This window comes from Saimiri boliviensis, chromosome 21, assembly GCF_048565385.1.
Source record: "Saimiri boliviensis isolate mSaiBol1 chromosome 21, mSaiBol1.pri, whole genome shotgun sequence".
NCBI classification, from domain to species: domain Eukaryota; kingdom Metazoa; phylum Chordata; class Mammalia; order Primates; family Cebidae; genus Saimiri; species Saimiri boliviensis.
Genome location: NC_133469.1, coordinates 23,818,484 through 23,836,090, shown reverse-complemented (window position 1 = coordinate 23,836,090; position 17,607 = coordinate 23,818,484). Strand labels below are relative to the sequence as shown.

The 17,607-nt window shown below is 45.0% G+C and overlaps 1 protein-coding gene across 2 annotated transcripts in view; it reads right to left on the bottom strand.

The window, feature by feature from the left end:
- Window positions 1–1,598: 1,598 nt before the first annotated feature.
- The window catches only part of UFD1 (ubiquitin recognition factor in ER associated degradation 1), a 30,192-nt gene continuing 14,183 nt past the window's right edge, over window positions 1,599–17,607 (bottom strand). For both annotated transcript variants that reach the window (XM_003942668.3, XM_010330505.3), the window contains 6 exons: window positions 9,134–9,202; window positions 8,235–8,300; window positions 7,961–8,008; window positions 7,084–7,172; window positions 6,148–6,229; window positions 1,599–2,433 (listed from right to left, as the gene is read on the bottom strand). In XM_003942668.3, the coding sequence (XP_003942717.1) occupies window positions 2,359–2,433; window positions 6,148–6,229; window positions 7,084–7,172; window positions 7,961–8,008; window positions 8,235–8,300; window positions 9,134–9,202 (429 nt within the window). In that variant the 3' untranslated portion in view covers window positions 1,599–2,358. The remainder of the gene's footprint in view (window positions 2,434–6,147; window positions 6,230–7,083; window positions 7,173–7,960; window positions 8,009–8,234; window positions 8,301–9,133; window positions 9,203–17,607) is intronic.

Below are 17,607 nucleotides of genomic sequence, written 5' to 3'. Positions count from 1 at the left end.
GATCGGAGCCCGGGCTATGGCCCGTCAAAGGCGGTGTGTAGCACGGGTGAGCGGGGCAGGAGTGGCTTGGATATCTACAGGCTGTCTTCTAAGGGTGCAGGAGTCATGGAACATTTACCTTATTTATTTTTCCAGACAGGGTCTTGCCGTGTCACTCAGGCTGACCTGCAGTGGTGTGGCGTGATCATGGCTCACTGCAGCCTTGAACTTCTGGACTCCAAATATCTGGGACCACAAGCATGCACCGCCTCACCAGGCTAATTTATTCGTTTATTTATTTATTTTGGTAAAGATGGGGTCTTGCTGAGTTACCCAGGCTAGTTTGGCCTCAAGCGATCCTCTCACTTTGGCCTCCCAAAGTCCTAGGATTAGCACCCACCTGGGTGGAACATTTATACAAAGCAACGCACAAGAGGCAACAAAGGCAAAAGGAGGCTGGTGGGCTTGGAGAAACGCCCTGCAATACCTATGCAGAGGTTCTCCCACTTCAGTGATACAAATCCTCTACTGAGGAACCAGTTGCTGGGCCAGTAGCAGGAATGACACTGTGACAGACTCCCTGGAGGTGGATCATAAAGCTGCAGTTTTACCAGGGGTCCTGCTGTTAAGGCAGCTGGCTCAAGGATCAGGTCCAAAGAAGACATTGAGAGGAAGGCTGCAGGCCAGGGTGTAGGAGTAATTCCCAAGATCAGTGCACCAACTGGCCCCACTGTGTCATTAAACTGCCCTGCAATGGAATCCATCCTGGTCCAGGCAGGGGAGTGTGTCTCCAGCAACGGACCAGGCGTTTCACTGCATATGCAGCAGGGGTTGCTTAGTGAAGACAGAAACCCAGAGCCAGAGGTACTGTAACATTCTTCATTATGCATAAAATGACGTTTGTTAGCTGATGTGATTCTGCAAATGAATCTACCCACCAAGGAGGGTTTCTCTCTCTGCTAGTAAAACTGAAACCTTGTCATTAGAAGGTCAGGGAAGTCCCCACAGTGCTCACATCTTCCAAAACCACACCTACTTCCAGTGGTGATGGTTTGTGCCACAGGCCAAGTCCTGAACATCATGAAGCTCAGACACTCTTCACTGAAGACCTGTGGACAGACCCTGGGGTCACCATCCTCTTCTCTCTGGAGCCCAGACCAGAACAGGACCCCCATGTCTAGAAGCAGAGTCTGACCAGAACAGGACCCCCCAAGTCTAGAAGCAGGGTGAGCCCTGGCTCATGGGGGACCTTGCTGGGCTTGGCCATTGCCACCTAGGGATCAGGCAGCTTTGTTTCTTCCTACTTTCTCCAGGAGAAAACTTTTCTAATGGTGACATGGAGCCCAGGGCACCTGCCAACAGGCCTTCCTTCAGTCCTGGTCAGAGGCCCAACCACCAGTCTGTCTTAGTACCTAATCAAACATTTAGATTTAGACTTTAGATATTGCCTGTTTTTACTTGAAATTCTTGACTTAGAATTATTTCCAATGGGGCCAGGTGCAGTGGCTCATGGGAACAAATTTAAAATAATCAGATTAGCATGTCAAAAGATCTCACGTTATAGAAAGTGAAGATCTAAGACCAAATAAATACTGATCAAAAATAAAGACAGGCCAGCAGAAGCTTGGATGATTTAATAAATTAAAATTGGGAGTGGGGGAGTAGGATAGAAGGAAAAAGAAGAACATCTCTTTAGCATTTGTTCATTCTAACATTCACATGTTTGCTTCTCCACGGAGTTGTTTCACTATGAACAGGTTCACTAAGGAGCCACTTATGTCCATATGAAATGAGAATAAAAGTGCAAACTCTTTCAGATCAAGTTCTGAGGAGTGGTGCTTTTGAAAAAAATATGTAAAATAAAAATAGAAACATTCTTTGTCACATACTTAAATTGAAGTCACAGTAGTGGGACCGCCACTATTTATAGAACACATGTCTATTTAAACCCTTTTTTAGGCCAAAGACTGACACCTATGCAACTGACCTAGGAAAAGAAAAGGTTTAAGTGAAGAAAGAGAAAGAACACTTCATGTTAGACAATTCAGTCACCTCCATTGGTTTTGACAGAATTAGGGACTCAGAATTGCTCCTACCGAGGCAGTGGGAGCCCCCCTCAAGCTCAAAGCATGAAGAGGTAAGGAGGCAGCTGCCTATAGGCCCTCAGGGACAGCTCTTTTTCCCCCCGAATCAAGCATACAACTACAAAGTCCTGCTGCTCCACTTCCCAGTCAAACTTGGTAAGTCTTAGGTAATTCTATATAAATCTTAAGTAACAGCATTCTCTGATGAGGCTCGTCCCTGTCAGTGCCAGTAACTAAAAGCCAAGATGTTGCAATGCATTCTTTTATTATTTTCCAATCAGCCAACAGTCCTCACTTAGGGCTTTCTTCCCTTTTTACGCAATGACTGTCCTTCTCCAGAGAAAGCGACGAATCTGCCTCCAGCTTCATCCTAGGTATGAAGAGAAGATACTATTTTCAGAAACTCCCTGGAGGTTTACAATAAATACCTTACTCTGTGGACTCATGTACCACCCACATTACTCATAAGAAATGTCTCAGGCTGGGCACGGCAGCTGACATCTATAATCCCAGCACTTTGGGAGGCCAAGGTGGGAGGATTGCTTGAGTCCAGGAGTTCAAGACCAGCCTGGGCAACATAGTGAGACCCCATCTCTACCAAAAATAGCTGGGTGTGATATGTGCCTGTGGTCCCAGCTATTTGGGAAGCTGAGATGGGAGGATGGTTTGAGCCAGAACTGTAGTGAGCTATGATTGTGCCACTGCACTCCAGCCCAGATGGCAAAGCAACAGGGCAAGACCCTGCCTCAAAAAAAAAAAACCAAAAGATTATCGGTAAATTCACCACCCAAAGACAACATTTCAGGTCGCCTTTCTGTACATGCTTATAGAAACTGTTTTCCCACTTAATACTGAAGTCTCATGCCAATGAACTTCCTAGCTAGTATACTCCCAAGGCTACAGAGCTGAATTCTGTAGAAAAGAATTCCATCACGTAAGAGAGCCAGTTTTCGACCAGTGGCCATTGCTGTGGTAAGCAGCTTAATATGTTTGCATACAGCTCTGATTTTTTTTAAGAGTTCAAATTCCTGGGCCAAAGTATGTACACATTTTTAATGCTTTTAACATATGGAGACCAACCAGCCCTCAGAAACATTTTACTAAGCTATCCTTCCAACAACAGAAAGAGGACTTGCTTTTTTCCAAGACTTTGAAAACAGCACATATTTTTTTCACATGCTTTTATTGCTAGTCAGTCTGAGGAATTATCTCGACTCTTCCCTAGGAAGAAGACGATTCTGCAATGTTCAACACACATCCCTGCACCTGACTCCCCACCAACTGCATGTCATCCCTGGAGCAGAACACCGTTTAGTATTTACGTGGTGACATTCATGTAAATTTGAGTCACAGCTGCATTTAGTCTTCCTCTGCTGCACAGCCTTCCATTTATCCTGGTGTCAGTAACTGTGTTTGGCTTCTTTCTCTATACATTGAATCACAGCCTACATCACATGGAGTTCATCTGTTTTGACAAAGCTGTGTCTCCTGGGCCTTCACCCTGCTGTACCTGGACTGGCCTTACTCTAGGTGCCATGCATGGTAGTGGGGGCTCCTTATTTCCTGGATTCTATGACTTTCTTATTTCTACTTTATTCTTTCATTTTAGTGAGGGACACCTTCTAGGAGCTTCCTGAGAAAAGATGCATGAAGAGTATCTTGTGAGATCCTTTTTTCTACCCTTATATTTCATTGATAGGCTGGTTGGTATGTTATTCTGCTAGGGCTGCCATATAAAATGCTACAGATAAGGTGGCTCAAACAACAGAAATTTATTGCTCATAGTTTTGGAGGCTAGAAGTGAAAGAGCAAGGTGTCAGCAAGTTTGGTTTCCTCTGAGGCATTTTTCCTTGACTTGCAGATGGATGTCTTCTTGCTCTGTCCTCACATGGCCCTTCCTGTGCCCAAATTTCCTCTTCTTAAAAGGACACCAGAGTGAATTAGAGCCAAATCAAATAGTCTCATTTTAACTTAATTGCTTCTTTAAATGGCCCTATCTGAGTTACTGGGCCTCAACACAGAAACACTGGAGGGACACAATCCAGCTCCTAAGAGCTGGTACAGAATTTTGGTTTGGAAAAAATATCTCCTCAGAATTTTGGGAATATTGCTCCACTATCTTCTAGTTTCCACTATATGTCCTGCTAAGACGAAGTCCCTTTTTTGGGGAGACAAGGTCTTAGTGTTACCCAGGCTGGAGTGCAGTCATGGTATCTCAGCTCACAGCAGCCTCCAACTCCCAGGCTCAAGTGATGCTCCCAGAAGCTTTAAGATCTTTCTTTGCCTCAAAGTGGGGCTATTTTTATTCATTTTGCTAGAACTCAGTGGACCCTTCAAATCGGCAAACTTGTGCCCATCTTTGGGAAAACTATTTCCCTGATGATTTCTGCTCCTTTGGTTTCTCTGGTTGTTCTTCCCACAACTCTTCTATTATTTAGATGTTGAAATGGGAAGGTTTCTGACTGGCCTTCACTTCAGAGGTAGTAGTCTAGAGACCTACTGTGATGCCTTTTCCAGAAGTAGAGCCTCAGCCTTCTGGGTGGGGGAAGGAGGATGATGCAGCTCTAACTGCTTAGTGACAGAAGTCTGTGTTTAGTTCTTCATTTCCAGAGGTGCCTTTTGAGAATTCTACAATCTACATGCAATCTACACAGAGCTGCTTCTAGACTTTCTATGGTCTACTACGTTACCCTGGCTTCCAAAGCCTTTTCGTTGCCTCCTCTTCATTGATCTTACCTCATATTTTGCCACAGCCTTAGTGGGGCTGCAGGATGGAGTAGAGCTAATATGTCTTCAATCCCATCTTTAAACATAAACTTCTTAAATACATATTTATGGTCAAACAGGCCTGCTGTGCCCACCAGCCTCTCCCACCTTCTGTAAATTTGCAACAGTTGGGTCACAGTCAGCCTGGAGGATGTTCCATGATGAGGCTTTAGGTCTGAATCAGGTACTGGCTTTTAGTGAGAAAGGCAGCCTGTAGCTGGTGAAGCCTGGACAGTGCCTGAAGGAGGAGCTGGAGGATGAGGTCTGATTGGCCACTACGTTGGCTCCTCTGAGCCTGGAAGGTCCCAGTGATGTGTCAATTTGAACAGAGCCCAGAAGTGGTTGTGAGTAGGACAAGGTGTACAAACTGCACAGTGGTCTCTGTCCCCAGCCACCCCAAGTGCTAGACAGAAGAGTTTAGTAATAAGGATGGAATAGGGATATGTCCTATGTAGCAAACAGTCCTCTGCCCTACTCCTGGATCCTCAAGGGTCCAATCCTTTGAGAAAAGGAACCAGGAAACCAATGGGTCTAAAGCACTGGTTTTCTAGAAATCCCCATCACACAGCAGTGACTGCATTCTAGTTGCTGTGCCTGGCTGCACACCCACAAAGTGCCCATGTCTACAGGATGGTCAGCCCTTGCCATCCTCTGTCCCTCCACCACCCTGCTCAGCTAGAAGGTGCTGCCTATATCTGAAGTTCAAGTTGGAAGATTAAGCCCACCCAGGCCACACAGTTCTGCAATAAGAGCCTAAAGTTGGCTCTAGAGCAAGACAGAGCTCCTAACCCTCATGCTGCAAGTCCTCTTTCATATATCCCACACCATCTCTACAGAAAAAACAAACGACACCAGGGAGCAGAGGGACCCCAGGAAAGGGAAAACATTAACAGACACCCTGATGTGGTTTGGCTGTGTCGCCACCCAAATCTCATCCTGAATTCCCATGTCTTATGGGAGGGACCCAGTGGGAGGTAACTGAGTCATGAAGGTGGGTCTTTCCCATGCTGCTCTTGTGATAGTGATCTGACGGTTTTACAGGGAGGTGTTTCCCTGCACAAACTCTCTCTCTGCCTGCCACCATCCATGTAAGACATGACTTACTCCTCCTTGCCTTCTGCCATGATTGTGAAGCCTCCTCAGCCATGTGGAACTGTAAGTCCATTAAACCTCTTTCTTTTGTAAATTGCCCAGTCTCAGGTATGTTTTTATCAGCAGCGTGAAAATGGATAATACACATCCCTATTCAGAATGACAAGAACCTTAGTCATCACTAGCAAATAAAACTTCTCATTACCAACCAAGGAAGTACACTCACCTCTTCAACCTTTTTGACAAGGGGACGTGAATTTCTGATGAAAGTTATCTTACCAAGTTTAAACTCATAATTGGGAATTCCTCTGTAAGAAGAGAGACAAAGAGAAATGTTATTTCCAGGAAAAAAGGACTAAAATTCATTTTTCACTGTCAAAAGGAATGCAGAAAACATGTTGCTGAACCCCACCTGGGCCCTTTGGTGTTTCCTGGCATCCTCCCGGGGGGAAGCAGAAGATAACAGGCTTCCTGGTTGATACCAACATTGGGTATAAGGCTAAGGACTTTAGGCTCTGGACCTGCCCATGGAGAAGGGTCATCTGAAGAATTGGGAAGACCTCACTGTCTCTGTCCTGAGCTTCACAGAACCCCCTGAGGCAGTAAGACTCTTATTCCAGTCTTCTTCTGATTTCACACACGTAATAGACAACGGACACACCTCAGGCCTGCCCCTGCCATGACGACCGCCAGAGGAAGCGTCTGCTGTGGGTCCCTGGACCCAGCAACAGAAGTACATCTAACTGAGGCAGCACTTCAGGGAACTGTCAGGGGAACTGAGATAATGTGACCTGATTAATAATTCAAAGTCACAAAACAGGAAAACCAGGCAGATCATAAATAGGGACAAGAAAGGTTTTGAGTAAGAGACAGATCTGATCAGATGCACATCTTAGGAAAGCCACTGGGGGGCCAGAAGAGGCTGAACTGGAGGTATGGAGAGAGTCTGGACCACAGTGGTACTGGGAGTGGCACTGTATGGAAGGAGGGACATGTTATGCTCCACCCCACCAACGAAAACAGGTAATGGTTTTAGTCCTCTGGGAGCCTGCTGACCCAGGCTTTGTCTCGAGAACTAGGGTGAAGCTGTCTGACCCCAGGGGTGGCACAGATCCTCCTTGGACAATGACAAAGCACCTGAGCAGAGCCAGGACAGACCTACCTTTTAATATCTCCCGGTTTGATTGGGGAGGGGCTGGGCTCCACCCCTTTCTTCTTTCCATCCAGTCTATTGCCAGAGCCTGAGAAGGCCTAGACAGGAAGCAGGAGAGTCATATAATGAGCCCAACAGTGAGCACAGATGTGTCCTTTGCTTGGAGATCACTGTAGGGATGTGAGCTAGGAGTGCTGCACAAAACCCCTCAGGACTGAAGCCCTCACTCCTCAGCTACTGGGGTGCTGGCAGCTGAGAACTCTGCCCAGTTCCTCAGGGGCACCCATGAGCTGAAGAGAGCCACCTGGCCAAGAGCAGCCAGCAGTCAGTGTTGGTTTGAAAGGCTTCACCCCTGCCTCTGCAGGGCCACCCAGTTAAAGCTGTGTGGGTGGGCCAAGGCCACTGTTGTGACTGCCCCATAGCTCAGCTTCCCATCATTCTGCCCTCTGCTGCCATCTGGCACCTCCTGCCACCTCCACCTGTTTCCTGGGGAGCCTTGCCAGTGGTTATGCTACAGGTCATGTTTGCAACCTACATGGTACAGGCAAAGAAAAAAGGAAACATGATTTACAGGAGACAGAAAGCAAATGTAGTATTTGGTGAACCTAAGGGAAGAGTATATGTCTACTGTATTATTTAAACTCTTCGGTAGGTTAGAAATTCTTAAAAAGCTGGGCTGCCTTATGGAGCTGTTGGGAAGATTCCCAGAGAGTGGATATAAAAGGGTTTGGTAACTGAGCAAGTGGCAGATTTGCATGTGCACAGGTACCCAGAGACCCAGCCCCTGATGATGTTCATCGAGCAACACGGAGAACAGCTTGAGCGAGTGTCCTAATTCCAAGGCACAGAGGGCACAGCAACATAAGTCAAGTGGCCTGGTACTCACGCGGAAGCCCAGCTCTCCAGCATAGCCACTGTGGTCAGCTTCACCTTCCTGACAGGGAGAGAAAGAACAACAGGTGAGCTCCTCAGCAGGGACATCCAGCTTCCTTCCCACCACCCCTGCCACCCAGGCTAGGATGTCCCCCAGAAGCATGGCTGGAAGGGAAGCAGAAGTCATGACTACACCAACACTAGCAGAGGCCACCCATAAGCTGCTGCCAGAAATTCACAAAGCAGCATGCAGCAGGAGAGCAAAGGACACTGGGGATAACACTTACTGTCGACTCCTCATGCTGGGCTTGTCTTTCAGGTTCTTTGTAGCCCAGGGGAGCATCAAAGTCCACCTGTGTTTCCAGGATTTTAAAAGTAAAATATTGAGACATGGCCACCTTTGGCTTTATCTTTTTTGTTTTTAATGGAGACAACTGTAGATTCACATGCAGTTGTAAAAAATAATATAGAAAGATGCCTTGTACACTTGCCCAGTTTTCCCAGCAGTAGCATCTTACATAATTAAAGTTTTGCTGCTAGGATATCAACACTGGCACAACCCACCATTCTTATTCAGATTTCCCCAGTTTTACATGTTTTTATGTGTATTTTTAGTTCTATACAATTTAATCACTGTGTAGGGCCATGTATGCACCACAGTTGAGATGTGGAACGGTTTCACCACCACTAGGATTGCCCATGTTGTCTTTTTATAACAATACCCAGCTGTCTCCCAGGCCCCTCTGCCAGCCCTAACCCCTGGCAGCCACTAATGTGTCTTCCATTTCTAAAGTTCTGTTACTTCAAGGACGGTATACAATGAAGTAACTTTTGGGGATTGGCCTTTTTTGCTCAGCAGTATTCCCTAGTAATACAACCAGGATGCAGTGTGCATCAGCACTTTATTCCTAGTCAGAAGGCTGAGTACGCTTTCTTAGCTCTTAAGAATATTCACTCCTCCACAGGTCAGAGCGGACCACGGCAGCACTGGCAGCAAACTCTTGCCCCAACCAGCCTGGGGCTGATTGGTCACAGTTTCCTCATGATGTTCTAACAGCATCCTCCTCCTCTTTAGCCAGAGTCCCAGGGGCTGTTTGATGCCCTCCTGACGCCCTGGCCTGCAGTGGTCACCAACTGTCCATCCTCCCAGGGCCCAAGCTCACTGTAACTTGACAGAGCCACTCACATTCATGTCACATTCAATGATGGACACTGCCTTGTCAGGTTTGGTCTCCATCACACGCAGCTCGTAGATCTGTGGGGCAAACATAGCAATCAGTTGGGTGGTTTCCTGGCAGCACTGGAGCGTCACTGTCCACGTTACTTTAGCTCTACTGGCTCCTACGAACGACGCATCACTCACACCTGTGACACAACCCACAGCTGCACTTCTTGCTGTGACAACAGTGTCATAGGGGATAGACTGCCCTGTGCCCATCACTGAAGAGATGCTGTTCCCCAGATGTGGTTCAAATTATACAAGGTAGTTATGTAGCAAACTGCAAAAGATACCAACAACATTTAACCCGGAAAGTTCACTACTTCTGGAACTTTATCATTTATTTATTTTTAGACTCTTGCTCTATCACCCAAGCTGGAGTGCAGTAGCGCAATCTCAGCTCACTGCAACCTCCGCCTCCTGGGATCAAGCAATTCTCCTGCCTCAGCATCCCAAGTAGCTGGGACTATAAGTGTGCACCACCACGCCTGGCTAATTTTTGTATTGTTGTAGAGATGGGGTTTCACCATGTTGGCCTGGCTGGTCTCTTAACTTTTGACCTTAGGTCATTTGCCCACCTCAGCCACCCAAAGAGCTGGGATTACAGATGTGAGCCACCACACTTAGCCTTGGAAGTTTATTCTAAGAAAATAACTAGCTAAGGACCCAATGAGAAAATTCTAAGAATCTTCATACCAGTGTCACTAATACTAGTATACAGATGGTCCTTGATTTATGATGAAACCAAGTCCCAAACCCATCCTCAGTTGAAAATGCATTCATACTCCTAACCTACCAAACATTACAGTGCAGCCTGCCTTAAACCATCTAATATAAAGATTTTATAATAAAATGTTGAATAACTGATGTAATTTATTGAATACTGTACTGAAGATAAAAACAGAATGGTTGTGTATGTATTCAAAGTATGGCTGAAGGTATATCATGTCTGTATTATCATAAAGTTGAAAAACTCTACGTAGAACCATGGTCAGGGACTGTCTGTATACTCAAAATGCAGCTGAATTATATTTGTTTACATATAAATTTACAGCTATACAATGGTATACTACGCAACTAACAGGAAAAAAAATTTAAAACCCGTCATGTTGCTTATGTCTAAGATATATATAAAAAATCCACAGAAAAAATGTCCTGAAGGATAGAAATTAAAAGTGGTGCTATCTACTTTTCCTGCATCATTTCAGCTTCTTTGCTTTTATCTAAAATGTCTTGCTTTTTTTTTTTGAGATGGAGTCTTTGCACTGTCGCCCAGGCTGGAGTGCAATGGCACGATCTTAGCTCACCATAACCTCCGCCTCCCGGGTTCAAGCGATTCTCCTGCCTTAGTCTCCCAAGTAGCTGGGACGACAGGTATGTGTCAACATACCAGGCTAATTTTTATATTTTTAGTAGAGACGGGGTTTTACTATGTTGGCCAGGCTGGTCTTAAACTCCTGATCTTGTGATCTGCCTGCTTCAGCCTCCCAAAGCGCTGGGATTACAGGCGTGAGCCACCACGCCCAGCCAGTATGTCTTGCTTTTATAATCATTTTCAACAGTCTGGATAGTTCCACCATTAAAAAAAAAAAAAAAAAAGGCTGGGCGCGGTGGCTCAAGTCTGTAATCCCAGTACTTTGGGAGGCCGAGGTGGGTGGATCACGAGGTCGAGATCGAGACCATCCTGGTCAACATGGTGAAACCCCGTCTCTACTAAAAATACAAAAAATTAGCTGGGCATGGTGGCGCGTGCCTGTAATCCCAGCTACTCAGGAGGCTGAGGCAGGAGAATTGCCAGAAACCAGGAGGCGGAGGCTGCGGTGAGCCGAGATCGCGCCACTGCACTCCAGCTTCGGTAACAAGAGGGAAACTCCGTCTCAAAAAATAAAAAATAAAAAAACCTAAGCAGGGTCATATCTATTTTTAAAAGCATCCTAATTTTTGAATAGACAAGGAACGAAAAAGGATGTCATTGTGTGGACATACTACCATTTATCCACTCAGCATCTGGCCTGTTCCCAATCATGTTGCTATGTTAATGACCCTACTATGAACATTCAAACGTGTCTCCTAGGGCTCGGCTCATGCTTCTGTATAGTTTTCATATTGCAGGCCACAGCCAATCAATGGGTCATAAAACCAACTGGGCTGTAAGCAGAACTTTGAAAAGAATTGGGCCGGGTGCGGTGGCTCACACCTGTAATCCCAGCACTTTGGGAGGCCAAGGCAGGCGGATCACAAGGTCAAGAGATTGATACCATCCTGGCCAACATGGTGAAACCCCACCTCTACTAAAAAAAAAAAATACAAAAATTAGCTGGGCATGGTGGCACGCGCCTGTAGTCCCAGCTACTCAGGAGGCTGAGGCAGGAGAATTGTTTCAACCTGGGAGGCGGAGGTTGCGGTGAACTGAGATCGCTCCACTGCACTCCAGCCTGGCGCCTGGTGACAGACCAAGACTCTGTCTCAAAAAAAAGAAAAGAATTGGAAGACAGTACACTAGAAATACAAGAATATACTGCATTTAGTAAGGATAAGTATTGCTGTGACATTTTCCATTTACTTTTATGTACTGGCATAATATTACACCCTTTTTTTTTTTTAAACTATAGGACCACTTTTCTAGGTTGGGGCTCCTCAAATTACCCGAGAAGAACTAGTTTTTAAAAATGTGCAGTCTGCTGGACTGCCACGTGGTCCTCCTGCACAGAAGCAGGACACAACACACACTAGACCCCAAGAGCTCACCAGGACAAGGACTGGTTCTATGGCCATATATGTGGAGGTTACAGCAATGCCAAATTACCTAAATTTCTTTTTTTTTTTTTTTGAGACGGAGTTTCGCTCTTGTTACCCAGGCTGGAGTGCAATGGCGCGATCTTGGCTCACTGCAACCTCTGCCTCCTGGGTTCAGGCAATTCTGCCTCAGCCTCCTGAGTAGCTGGGATTACAGGCACGCGCCACCATGCCCAGCTAATTTTTTGTATTTTTAGTAGAGATGGGGTTTCACCATGTTGACCAGGATGGTCTTGATCTCTTGACCTCGTGATCCACCCGCCTCGGCCTCCCAAAGTGCTGGGATTACAGGCTTGAGCCACCGCGCCCGGCCCAATTATTTTAAGTTTCTAAAGAGTCACTTTTGATTCCTGCTTCCCCCAAGCCCTGGCAACCACCATTATTTCTTTTTTTTCCTTGAGTCAGGGTCTTGCTCTGTCCCCAGGCTGAAGTGCAGTGCCATGACTACGGCTCACTGCAGACTTAACTGATCTTCCCGCCTCAGCCTCCTGAATAGCTGGCACTATAGGTGCATGCCACCACACCCAGCTAATTTTAAATTTTTTTCTATAAATTTTTTGTAGTGACAGGATCTCACTATGTTAGCCAGGCTATTCTCAAACTCCTGGGCTCAAACAATCCTCCAGCCGTGGCCTCCATGCTGGGATGCCAGTTGTGAGCCACTGTGCCCAGGTGATTCTACTTTCTGTCTCCATGAATTTGACTACTCTAGATACCTCATATAAGTGGAATCATAGTATTTGTCTGTCTGAGTCTGGTTTATTTCACTGAGCAGAATGTTCATCCATGTGGTAGTATGTGTCAGAATTCCCTTTTTTTAAAAATCCTGAATAATATTCCATTGTAGGCCAGGCTAGGTGGCTCACACCTGTAATCCCAGCACTTTGGCAGGCTGAGCCAGGTGGATCACCTGAGGTCCGGAGTTTGAGACCAGCCTGACCAACATGAAGAAACCCCATCTCTACTAAAAATACAAAAAAAAAAAAAAAATTAGCTGGGCGTGGTAGTGCATACCTGTAATCCCAGCTACTCAGGAGGCTGAGGCAGGAGAATCGCTTGAACCCAGGAGGTGGAGGTTGTAGTGAGCTGAGATCCGCCATTGCACTCCAGCCTGGGCAACAACAGCGACACTCCATCTCCAAAAAAAAAAAAAAAGAAAAAAAAAAAGAAAATATTCCATTGTATGTGTACACCACATATTATTTATCTACTCATCTGCAATTTATTTTTGACTGTGGTGTGAGTTAGGAACTCAATTTGTTTTTTCATCTTAGGAATGGTCAATATCCCAGATTCCCCAACCCCAGTATCTCCTTTGCCTGGTGACGTCAATGCTGCCCCAGTGGTCGACCAAGGCTCTCTGTACAGAAGGCTTTGTTCCACTGGCCTGCTTGTCTACTCTAGCACCAGCATCATATGACATCTTAACTACTGGGGCTTTATTACACTTAGCTGCCATATAGAATCTTCCTTATATATGACTAGATTCTTCTATCAATATTTTATCTACAGTCTATAAATCTGTGTCAAATGACAATGATCTGTAATTTACCTTTCTCCTACTATACTTGACTGGTTTCAGTGATCAAGGTTATAGAGACCTCAGAGAATGAGTTGGAGAATATTTTGTCTTTCTATATTCTTTGAATATCCAAGAGCAATTTATTTCTTGAATGCGAAGAAGAACTTGCATATATAACCATCTGGGCCTAGGTTTCCTGGATTAAGATTTTTCTGATTCAGTTATTTGACTGGCAATACAATTATTTACGCTATTTTTTTTCTTTAGTCAAATTTAAATTACAATTTTTTTCTGGGAAAGAATTTATCAACATCAAGTTATCTAATTTCTTAGTATAAAAATTTTTCATAGTTGTTTTATCTTTTAAGATATCTGATTTTATTATTTATTTATTTATTTATTTATTTTTTTTGAGATGGAGTCTCACTCTGTTGATAGGATGGAGTGCAGTGGCGCAATCTCAGCTCACTGCAACCTCCTCCTCCCTGGTTCAAGCAGTTCTCCTGCCTCAGCCTCCCGAGTAGCAGGGATTACAGATGTGCACCACCATGCTCAGCTAATTTTTGTATCTTTAGTAGAGATGAGGTTTCACCATGCTGGCAGGATGGTCTCGATCTCCTGACCTGTCCACCTTAGCCTCCCAAAGTACTGAGATTACAGGCATGTACCACCGTACCCGGCCTATACTGTTTTAAACATTCAATATGTATATACACTTTTCAGGGTTTGCTTTTTTATGAGGCAAGGTCTTGCTTTATCACCTAGGCTACCGTGCACTGGCACGGTCACTGTTCACTTTAACCTCTGCCTCCCAAACTCAAGTGATCCTCCCACCTCAGCCTCCCAAGTAGCTGGGACTACAGGTGCACACCACCATGCCCAACTAATTGTTGTATTTTGTAGAGATGGGGTTTTGCCATGTTGCCCAATCTGGTCTTGAACTCCTGGACTTCAGAGATCTGCTTACCTCAGCCTCCCAAAATGCTGGGATTACAGGTGTGAGCCACCGCACCCAGCTTCAGTTATCTTTTTTATTACTTCATTGAGCTGTAAACAGAGAACACTTTAATTCTAAACAACTCTCTCAAGAGAGTAGGCGGTAGCTCATGCCTATAATCCCAGCACTTTGGGAAGCTGAGGCAGGTGGATCACTTGAGGTCAGAAGTTCAAGAACAGCCTGGCCAATATGGTGAAACCCCATCTCTATTAAAAATACAAAATTAGCTGCATGTGGTAGCACATCCCTGTAGTCCCAGCTACTCAGGAGGCTGAGACAGGAGAATCTCTTGAACCTATAAGGGGGAGGCTACAGGGAGCCGAGATCACGCCACTGTGCTCCAGGCTGGTCTTTAGACTCACTCTTTTCCAATGTTTTGGATGTCATTTTTTTTTTTTTTTTTTTTTTTTTTGAGACGGAGTTTCGCTCTTGTTACCCAGGCTGGAGTGCAATGGCGCCATCTCGGCTCACCGCAACCTCCGCCTCCTGGGTTCAGGCAATTCTCCTGCCTCAGCCTCCTGAGTAGCTGGGATTACAAGCACGTGCCACCATGCCCAGCTAATTTTTTGTATTTTAAGTAGAGACGGGGTTTCACCATGTTGACCAGGATGGTCTCGATCTCTTGACCTTGTGATCCACCCGCCCTGGCCTCCCAAAGTGCTGGGATTACAGGCTTGAGCCACTGCGCCCGGCCTGGATGTCATTTTTAAGCCTCATACATTAAACATTATTACTGCTTTATATGGCAACATTTACCCTGGCTTCATATTTGTCAATTTATTTATTCTCCATTCCTTCTTGCTTTCCTTCTAGGATACTGCTTATTCCTAAAGTACATGCTTTTAAAATTCCACTGGTAAATAACCTCTCTCAGATTTGGTTCATCTGAAAATATTTTTACTCTGCCCTTATTCTTTAAGGAAAGTTTTGATGATAGTCACTTGATTCTGGCTGTAACTGCTGTTATTCAAAGCGCTGCTTGCTGTTCTTCTATAGGTACTCTGTTTTCTCCCTGCTTACCTCTCTGTATTTGGTATTTTCTACCTGTAGCTTATTCTGTTTTGTTATATAGTATTAACTTCCTGTAATGTTGGGCTGACCACCAATTCTAAATCAATTTCAGTTACCATCGCTTCGGATTATTACAATTCCTCCATTCTTTCCTACAGGAATAGCAACGGGCATGGTTGACTTTCTCAGTGTCTTCAACATCTCAAGCTCTCAAATATTCCAGTTCCTTGCTCCTCTGTCTGAAATTCTGCTACTTCTTCAGATTTATCTTTCATTAAGTCTTTTATAGCTGTTGTTTAACATTTTGGGATTCAAATCTTTCTGGTTATTTCTGATAGCCTTTTGTTGCCTGCTATTATAATTCCATTTTTAAAAATATCTTTGTTTTGTATCTAATAATTTTACATTTGTATCTAGAAATTCTAATACTGATTTCCTTAGGGATCTAATTTTTATTGTCTCTGCTTTGTATGTCTGGTGGTTTAATTATGCATTCTTGTTTGCTTGTTCAATTGACAGCAACTCCAAAGGCTTAAACTGCAGTGCTTTTTCCAGAGAGGATCTGAGTTTCTTTCTCCTGAGACAAGGACAACACCCTCCTCTGTGTTTATTTTACTGCTTTTAAGGGTTCCAGTTCAAACCGATCTCCGATTCAGATCTCCCACTAGGGCACTGATTCGGCTATATGCCTTCTGGGCAACCTGCTGAGTCTTTACAATCCTCTATAAGCACAACAGTACCTTAATCAGAAGGGCCCATTAAGAGTATCTCGTTTTCCATACTTCTAAAAGTGGAAGTTCAACCCTGTGTTTCAATTTTATGCAACTCTATATAAATCTGCCCTCCCTTACAGTGCAAAGTATCAGTACTATCCTTTATCATCAGTTTAAGAGTTATATTTAGTATTACTACCTTAACATTAAAACAGTAACATTAAACTGCCTATAATTAATTTTAAAAGCTTAGCATATTCAGTTGAGATAAACGATACCTAAAATGTGCCCCACAAAGCTAAAGGCAACAAGAGTATTTCTTAGTTTATTAAAAGGAAAAAAGAAAGTGTGATTAGAAACCCACAAAACTGGCCGGGCGCGGTGGCTCAAGCCTATAATCCCAGCACTTTGGGAGGCCGAGGCGGGTGGATCACAAGGTCAAGAGATCGAGACCATCCTGGTCAACATGGTGAAACCCCATCTCTACTAAAAATACAAAAAATTAGCTGGGCATGGTGGCGCGTGCCTGTAATCCCAGCTACTCAGGAGGCTGAGGCGGGAGAATTGCCTGAACCCAGGAGGCAGAGGTTGTGGTGAGCTGAGATTGCGCCATTGCACTCCAGCCTGGGTAACAAGAGCGAAACTCCGTCTCAAAAAAAAAAAAAAAAAAAAACACACAAAACTGAAAAATAAGGATTATCAGTATCATCAGATGCCTCAAACACAAGGAAAGTGCCAGAGGATAAACTGGATCCCCGCACTGACACCAAGGAAGTAACAGCTAAACCACAGGCAGCTACGACACAGCTGTCAAGGCTCAAGGCCCAGTCTCTGAGGGAACCAGAGTGCTGTGAAGAAGCTAAGTGCTAGCTTCAGGGAAAGCCCAGCCAAGCCAGGCTGCCATCACTCCTCAACACTAAGGCCAGCCCTGGCAGCAGTTCTGTGGGAGGGTCAACTGTCAACAGCTACAGTGAACAGGGGCACTCACATTACTGTGCTCCACACATGTGGTAGGACAGCCTGATGGCAGGATTGCCAACTATTACATCCTCCCTTAGACATGTTCCCATAGTTGATGGGAAAGTGAATGCCATATTGAACTTCGGAGGAAGTCCTGTCATTTCACTTTACAGTTAGTGTTTAGGTTTCACTTTAGAGTTAAAGTTTAGGTTTCAGTGTCTAGACCCAGAAACCTAAACAGCATAAAATCATGGATGAAAACAGAGGCATTCAGACCTGAGAGACTGGTGTCAGAAAGGTCAAGCCCAGAGGAGCTGCTAAGTGAAAATGGGGCTGAAGAAAACAGGAGGAAGAGGAAGAGGATGCGGGCTCCCAGGAGAAGGAGAGATGAGCCCAGGAGGTATTGTCCTAAGGCAGAGCCAGGCTCTGCTTCTCAGATGCC